We start from the raw sequence: 9055 nt of genomic DNA, 5'->3' as shown, positions 1-9055 counted from the left end.
AAAAAAAAAAAAAAAAAAAAGAGTATATAGTCAATGACAATATGATCATCATTGCAATATGATGCGACTGTATAATTATTTAAGATATAAAAATGTTAGTTTTTTGTGCTTTTTTTAATATATGATAATTACATTAATTCAATATATATTATAACAAAAACTAATATTAAAATTGTATTGCTTAACAAAAAAAAACTACAAATGATAGTCTAGTCCTAGGCTACTCTGAAAAATTCTTGTGGTTGCAACTTCGGCCTTAACTTCAGTTTTGAATTTCACGCAAACCTACCTTTCCTTATCTTTGATGATTATCAGTTTTTTTTTTTTTTTTGATTTGTGAAGTCTCGCTCTCCAATAATCTAGGGAATAGGATCAAAAGCTTTAGAGCATCAGCAGTTGGAAGAAACCGAGTGATGTCCTCCAAATCATCAAACATAGCACACAAGAACCTTAAATCAAATAATCTAAGCAAAGCACAAAAAACAAGAGAACGAGAAGTTTAATACTCATACTCTAATCCTGGTTTGGCGATTTTCGCTGCAACTCTAACTTCAATTTCACTTTTGAACTTCACGCGTAATTCATCATATTCTTTCCTTTTATGATCACTCTTCATGTTCTAGGATGATCAAATAGATGGCTTTTATCGGAGAGAGCTTTGATCATGCGACAGTCTAAGAGACACTCCTACCACCTAGTTGTGGTTAATCCCCCAAATCCCATGTTCCATGTTCTTCTCCGGTGATTCTCCCCCTCAATTTGCAGATCATTTTCAAGACAATGGCACCAGTCTCTGGTGAGTTCTCTGGCTCCCTCATCGTTTTAACGACCGCAACTTCTCCAATTTCTTTTGGAGCCTTCACTTTCGTAGAGTTGATTCTTCTCTGGTCCTCATCAATATCACGCTTAGATTTTACTCTTCTGCAGATCCTATTGTGAGTGGAATCACTCGTCTCCCTCTTCAACTGAATCTTCTCAAATCCAGCTTCTTTGATTGCGAATTTAGTTGACTTCCTGTCGTCATTGGAAGCGGCCTAAACTGATCAGGAGGATGCTCTTTCCACTGAATAAGGGCTTGAGTGACAGTTTTGTTATGTGCCACTGATGCAACGAGTTCTCCCCTTTTCTGCAAGGTTTTGTCTGCATCAACATGTGAGTTTTCCCGTGGAAGATTAGGCAACTGGATAAAATGTTTTAGCTCAGACATGGTCTCAAAGGCGGTAGAGAACTGCTTATCAACACTAGATATCCCAAAACAGCAACTAATGGAGATCTTCATTTCTTTCTTCTTATCAAAAACGAGTGGGTCACTCAACAAGATCAAACTCACGGTAGTAGTGAACCAGATCAGCACAAAACTCTCCCACTGTCTTTTAACCATGAATTGTATGATCACACCATTATAGGAAAAGGTCTCGATTTCAGTTAAAAGCCCCCACATGTTGTGTTGTTTCATTGTCAATGAACCAAGAGACATCTCTCCTTTGAGTTTGTTTTCATTGTCAAACAATGATATCTCATAAAAATCCAACAGCCTCTTACCTTGTGTCTCACCCCCTGTTTGCAGCTTGGAATCAATGAAAAATTCGTAAAGCTTCTCAATTAACCTCAATTCTTTGCCCAGCTCGCATAGAGACTTAGCTCCTCCTGGATCAAATGGTCGCTTGTGGCAAGTGCAAATCCCAAGCAGATGTTCCCGAGGTTGCTTTGTCCAGCTGATGTTTCTTCGATTGATGTCAAACATTTCCATCTGATTTTGGTGTCTCGAGCTGTAGCTTACATCATTCAACGACAAAACCAAATGGCCTCTCTCTGCTTCAATTTCCAGCAAGTACAACCTCTCATCTTTATAGTCTTTCTCATGATGAATGTGTTTGTTCTGTCCCCAAGACATTCCAGCAATAATCTTGGTACCAATAGAGAAGGTTTCATAATAACTTATATGATCAGCTTCACACCCACATTGAAGAGCTTGTTTCCATATGAAAATCAACAAAGTGAAGTAGTTCAGACCTGAAAAACTTTGAAGTTCAATGTTGAGCTGCTCCAAATCAACGTATTGAGTGCATCCAGCTTTAGAATGCAACAACCTGTGGTTCTTGGTGAACAGTAGCTTGTGGTCTTTCTCTTGTTTGCTCAGCACTTTAAACTCATCTTTATTGTAACTCTTTCACTTTCACACCTAGTTGCACAAAATTCTTTGAGAACCTTTCTCCATTGTGTATGGAAACTCATGTGCTGCAACATCAGCCTTTCAACCATAATAAGACCACATATGTTATTCATATCAATTTGCAGCCCTGAAAATGATTGTAATAGCCTAGATCTCCATTTATGCTTCAAGTAGAACTTCATATTAGCAAAACTAAGCTGCCTAAAGCCTGCAACTGGCAGCTCCTTTCTGCATGCCTGAACCTTAAACCATGCATTCACTATCCAATCTTGAGTTTCTTTCACCAGTGGAGTGGCCATCTCTGCATATTTTTCTTCTTTAAGCTTCATGTTGTGAATACCCAAACAAACCAATAAGTTTCTAAACATCTTTGTAATTCCAGCTTGAGTGTCCATTAGCCCATTCTTTTCTTCATCATAACTCAGCCATTGATTACATAAATCAGCCCTTGATGATCACAAAATCTTTTAATATGTAATCAAACATACATGTGGTTATTATTTCAACAGAGATGTTATAGAAGTAAAAGATTATTTTTTCCTACTAACTAACAAATAATTGATCTTATCCTCTGTTTTTTTTTTGGTTAAGTTTTTGATATTTGCTTATGTTTTGCTTATAATTTGCTCATGTTTTTCTTATATTTTGTTTATTTTTTTCAACTTTTATATTTTTCAAAAGTTTCAATAATCCCTTTGTATGGTACATGTGTAGTAAAAATAATGCATCATTTAAATGCATTAAAAAGTTAAATTGCTGTTTTGAAAAATAATTGATATAAATTTATTGAGTTATAATGCTAATATCATATGAATTTGGAATTGAAAAATTATAGAACCATAACAACTTTTTTAAGATCAAATACTTTAGACTTTTTTTCTACAAAAAAAAAATTAAAATATTCTTACTTTTCTAAATTATGTAAGTTGACTATAATCATCATTCTCAAAGTTATCAATCACAATATTATCGTTGAGAGTTGTCATCGATAAACAAATTTAAGTATCTACTAATATATTCATTTTTTATAAACAGAGTTATATAATTTGAAATTAAATGTGTATTTATAAAGAAACCGGAAATATTATCGCTCTTTTTCTCTTTTTAGGATTCTGAAACTATAGCAAGTAAATCACTAATCTTAGTGTTTTATGATTAAGAATAATATATACTGATCCATGCTTTGTTTGACTGTACTTGTAGTTGAGCAGTATAATTTTTGGAACCTATTAGCTCAACTTTTTTTTTTTTTTTTGTCAAGGAACTTAATTTTCCATTCAGAAGATCAAGGGGGATTACATAGTTTAAGGTTTCATCCCAAACAAGACTTAGTACAGCAAGATTTGAAACATTAAAAGCATAAGATAGAGTGATAAGATACTTTTCTCAACTTTTCTTATTCATAATACGTTCTGAATAATCAGTCGGTTTATGTATATTGTATCGATATACACAAACCAAATTTTAGGCAAGAATTTTCTTGATCAAATTGGTTCGAATTCAAATTCAGGTTTTCCATTGTAAAAAGATGTATCCATTAAATCATACCGAAATGTTGTTTAATTTCAGATAAGTCATTTTGGTTTAGCTAGTTTAGATCGGTTTCTCCAACATGAACGTACCTTCTTTAAATTTCATATTTTTTTTTCAGGCTCAACAAATATATATATCTATACAAGTTTAACGAAGCAGGCAAAATAAAGAGTTAGCAAAGCAGTAGGACTGTAGGAGGGTATCGAAAAAAAAAAGAATAAAGAAAGTGGAAGTTTCCCAAATGTTCACGTTGCTGCATGAGGCAATCTTAAATCCGTCGGTGTTGGGGCTGTTTCCAGGTGCCGTTATATTGACTCTGGTGATGTTGGTGATCGACGGTGAATATATTCAAGTGCTCTCCTCTCCTTTGCTGTTGAGTGATTTTAGTATACTGATTCTTGAGTATCTCACGAAATAGAATCCCATGTATCTGCAAAATTATATGCCAAACGTAATATAAATATAGATGTAATTCATATAGTATTTAAAACAATTTAAAATCGTACAGCAGGTAGTCTAGGCCTACAATTTTTTGCATGCACCGGAGGAGGACCAAGAGTCACTTCCTTGGCCGTCGATGGTTCGAAAGCTATTACTAGTACTGTTAGTTTTTTTCATTCGAGCATTGCTTACATTGGCCTTGCTAGTAACATTTAAAACCCTTTGTAATTAATTAGAGGCTATACATATATATACGAAGTCTTGTCATTCAATAAAAAGTTATATTACAAAAAAAATAGATATGATTATGTATAAAATAAACCGTGTGAGTGAGTGAGTTTTCATATATCTATATATATAAAGTGAACTTTTTCTCTCTTCTGGTACATCCACGTCAGCATTTTTTCTTAAATATTTTGAGTCTTTCGGATTGGACTTAATCCAAAATTTTGCAGAGATAATTCAGGTTCAGCAGTTTTTCTATCTTACTGATTAAACTTATGAATGTCTCTCCTCCACGATGTGTCCATGACTCTCCATCTCCACCGGTTGCTCCTCTCCTTAACTCATGATCCATGCTGTTTCATCATCTGATGTGAATTGAAGTCTTCCAGTCCTCTACACTTTCACTTATCCTTCCATGTCTTCCATCACAATTGCTACGGTTTAGTTTGTAACTGTTAATTATGTTCTTCCATCTTCTCTGATTTAATGGAGAGTCCACTACTTCTTCTTTAAATGTCGTAAGTCCTTCTGTTATATAAACCAATCTCTTCCTATTGTCATTTTCTCAACTTACATTTGGCCTTACATTCTCTGCTTAGAAGTATGAATTCTTTGTTCGTTTCTTTCGCTGACCTTAAAGCTGGTCGACTTGACCAACAAATCGTAGGTAGGATCCTCTGTTTCTGGCCTGCTTGAAACCTTAAAAAAGGTGGACAACTCATGGGGGTTGATTTCCTTCTGATTGACGAAAAGGTACCCTCAATCTCCATTCTCCCCTTCATTCATTCTTAATTCATTCGTTGAGGATGTTGTTCTCTCCTCAGATGGACAATTCGCCCTTTCCGGTAGCTGGGACGGTGAGCTCCGTCTTTGGGATCTAGCTGATGGTGTCTCCACTCGTCGATTCGTCGGACACACCAAGGATGTGCTCTCCGTCGCCTTCTCCCTTGACAACCGTCAGATCGTCTCTGCATCTCGTGACCGTACGATCAAGCTGTGGAACACTCTAGGTGAGTGCAAGTACACGATCTCAGAAGGAGGTGGTGACGGACACCGTGATTGGGTTAGCTGCGTCAGATTCAGTCCTAACACACTTCAGCCGACGATTGTGTCAGCCTCGTGGGACAAAACGGTGAAAGTGTGGAACCTCTCGAACTGCAAGCTCAGATCGACACTTGCTGGTCACACTGGATACGTGAGCACTGTTGCCGTGTCACCTGATGGTTCACTCTGTGCAAGTGGAGGCAAAGACGGTGTTGTTTTGCTGTGGGATTTGGCTGAGGGGAAGAAGCTTTACTCTTTTGAAGCTAACTCTGTGATCCATGCCCTTTGCTTCAGTCCCAACAGGTACTGGCTCTGTGCTGCAACTGAACAAGGTATTAAGATTTGGGACCTGGAGAGCAAGACCATTGTTGAGGATTTGAAGGTTGATCTCAAGGCTGAGGCCGAGAAGGCTGACAACAGTGGCCCTGCTGCCACCAAGAGGAAGGTACACACATACTAACAAACTAACTCATGACTTGATTTCGAGTTTCACTTTGGTTTTGATAGAATGCTCTGTTGTTGTTTGTAATGTTGGTTATGTCTGATGATTAAGTAGTAATCAAGGTCTGTTGTAGGAAATGAGGAAGTTCATTGAAAAGATTGTAATGGATTGATTTATTATTAATCTAGGTCTGTAATTCTGGTTGTTTTCTTTGCTTTGTCATGTGAGTTACTTGTGTTCTCGTCTTTTGCCTGTATTTAGCTTCACATAGAGGCATTACCCTGTTGTTGAGGATATGTATCTGTGAAACCTGTATAACAATTGCGTTTTTAGTCTATAGATTTGAGACTACCTTGTCAACGTAGGGTTATAATGTATTTCATTCTCCATACTCTTCGATTACCTAAGATATCTTGCAAGACTTGATATCTTCTAAAGTGTTCGTTTTTGGATGATTCATCATTCATGTTGTTAGACTTTATTCCTCAAGAATTTCGAACATAGCCCATTGTTTTCTGTGTATAACAATGGAAACTGAATTCGATACATAGGCCCGTGGTTTTTTTCATATTTGGGCTTCTTTTTCTTGGCCCATTAAGTTTCATAATAAAGTTGAGGTTGTTTATAAATAAATAACCTGGGCTTACGGTTTTACCCGAACCGAGAGAACTAAAATTTTCGCTCAAATACTAAAACTTTAGGTTAAGTTATAATTGTGGTAAGTATTAATTAAGGTAACAAAAGGTTTGTTCCATTGTCAAACTTGACTTTCGAGTGAGTTTTAATTAAGATGATCTCAATTTTAAAAAATCTAAACAGCATACTAAATTATACTTATACTTACTGCAAAACTTATTTGTATAAAAAATATCCAACAATACAACATAAGCAACCAAAATCAAATACAAAAACAACAATACAACATAAGTAACCAAAATCAAATACAAAACAAACGTAAATATGATTTTAACGTAACCAAAAAAATAAAATACACAACAAAATTCAGAATAAACCTTAATCTAATTATCGCGCTACTATTTTGCTCACTTCTCCTTCCTCCACATCAGCATCCACCTAATCAATTTGTTTTTATTTTTTATTTGCATAAAAAATATTATTTTTAATATTCATTTAATTGCATATTTATTAATTATAATTAATAACAGTAAAAAATAAATAAAAAACGAATTAACTAAAACTAATTAAATTTTAGAATAGTATAAACAATAATATATTTTTTTTTAGTAAATAATAAAATTAATAACTATCTAAAAAATGAATTAAGTAAATTCAATGAAAATTTTAAAATAGTAAAAATAATACTATAAATTTGTTTTAGTAATAATATTATTATTAAAATTATAACCAAAAAATAATTATATTCCAAAATTTAGAATGGGTTAATGGGTTTTAGAATGTAAGTAAGATTTTAATGCATGGTGGAATAAAAAAAACAAGTTATGTAATTGTATTTATAAAAATCTAAACATGAAAATAAAATTGAAGTGAAACATTAGTTTCTAAGAAACATATACCGTAAAGATTTATTATTAAATTTTACTTATAAGAAAGAATATATTAATTATTTAACTTAACTTAACTTAAAAGTTTTGATCTAAAACAAAGGGGCACACTTTTTTTGGGAAAACTATGAAAAAGAATTTTTAAAAAATAATCTATCTAAAAAACAAAATCAATGGTCAGGAAATATAGAAAAAATAATATGCAAGCCGTTACAAAAAGTGGCATGTGATCTATGTAGCATATCTCATAAGGTGGAGCTACAATTTTATAACATAATATAAAATATATATAACAAATATAACATATATATATATATAATCAAATGCTTTTAACCCAAAACATTGGAATGTGTTCAAATAAAAAGAAATAAACCCAAAACTTGGCAAAAACAACATATTTAAAGTACACTATATTTTTTTTAGAAGACGAAGATGGGGTTACATCACAATATTAACATCTGCAAATAGCATATGAGATTTTAGAAATATATGTAGCTTGGAATAATGAATAGATATTTATTGTGGGGTTTAAATATTTCATCATTTAAGCATTTTTGACTTAGTCTAAAATTATATTATGACAGATGATGCATTTGGACAACCTCATTTTAGCGACATAGCAGTAAAACTGTTCATGAAACTTTGTATATTTGCATTTAATGTTGGATATTAATATGTTTAAATGGTCTCTATAATTAGGTCAACGATCGACATTGACGTTAGAACTTTTAAAATTATGTTTTCATGGGATATGAATATGGAATGAACTCTTTTAAAGATAAAATCTCAAAGATTGTCGACAATATTATTGCGACACCAGACAATATATGTTATATATATATTAGTAAAATAAGTACGGCATTTATATAGATTTATCTTTTAATTTTTAAATTATATTCATATTCAATTATTCTTATTGATAAAAATTTTAACTAAAATCCCACGTAAAATCGCAAATAGATATAACAAAGAAATGTTATCTTAAAAAATATATATGTTGTATATCATTGAGTAAAGTAAGTTATATATTTATACTCAAAAGTTGGAATTATTATATTTGAGCTCAACAATTTCTGTTGATAAGAAATATTTTAAATTAAAATCCCGCGCGTGCGCGGGTGCAAATTCTAGTCTAAAAGAAAATTCAGTATGCAACTTTGATACTTTATTTCGAAAGTATTAACAGATTTGTTAAATATAAAATCACAACGTTGAAAGATTTTAACTTAGAGAATTTATTAATTAATAATCTACTTTAGGATCTCATCATCATTCATCACAACTAGAGCATGCAAACACACCACAGCTGTCACGAAAATATCAAAATACAACAAAACGACTTGTTTTGACAAAATCAATTCAAGCAATGCGGAGGATTCATCTTGCCGGTAGCAGAACCTTTAATGTTTTCACACAACGTGATTGCAGGACCGTCGACTCCGTTGTGCTTTAAATTAATGTCACTTGAGTGAACATTTTTGCAAGGAAAACTTTTGCTACATTGAAATTTCACAGCCACTTTGTTGCTTGACGTTCCCCAAATATTTTTTAGTGTCACGTTTTGGATCTGAATGTGCGAATCTCCCTGCAAAAATGATAATTTAACATGTAAATTAAACTAAGATTTTTAAAACAAAGAAGTTTGATTTTTTTTTTTTTTTTTTTTTTTTTTTT

The 9055-nt window shown here is 33.0% G+C and overlaps 3 protein-coding genes across 3 annotated transcripts in view; 1 reads left to right on the top strand and 2 right to left on the bottom strand.

The window, feature by feature from the left end:
• LOC104756047 (glutathione S-transferase U24-like) overlaps window positions 1-9055 on the bottom strand; it is a gene marked incomplete in the record, with an annotated part of 31415 nt that overhangs the window by 4479 nt on the left and 17881 nt on the right.
• On the top strand, window positions 4976-6065 carry LOC104759260 (receptor for activated C kinase 1A-like). The gene is made up of 2 exons (XM_010482207.2): window positions 4976-5039; window positions 5197-6065. Exons 1-2 carry the CDS (start codon window positions 4976-4978, stop codon window positions 5874-5876), a joined length of 744 nt encoding a protein of 247 aa, XP_010480509.2. The 3' UTR covers window positions 5877-6065.
• The window catches only part of LOC104759259 (exopolygalacturonase-like), a 2100-nt gene continuing 1780 nt past the window's right edge, over window positions 8736-9055 (bottom strand). The window contains exon 4 of the mRNA XM_010482206.1: window positions 8736-8966. Coding sequence (XP_010480508.1) covers window positions 8736-8966 — 231 coding nt within the window. The remainder of the gene's footprint in view (window positions 8967-9055) is intronic.

Source organism: Camelina sativa, chromosome 17 (assembly GCF_000633955.1).
Source record: "Camelina sativa cultivar DH55 chromosome 17, Cs, whole genome shotgun sequence".
Taxonomy (NCBI): domain Eukaryota; kingdom Viridiplantae; phylum Streptophyta; class Magnoliopsida; order Brassicales; family Brassicaceae; genus Camelina; species Camelina sativa.
Note: the sequence above shows the minus strand (reverse complement) of the source record. Positions and strands in the feature narration are given on the sequence as shown.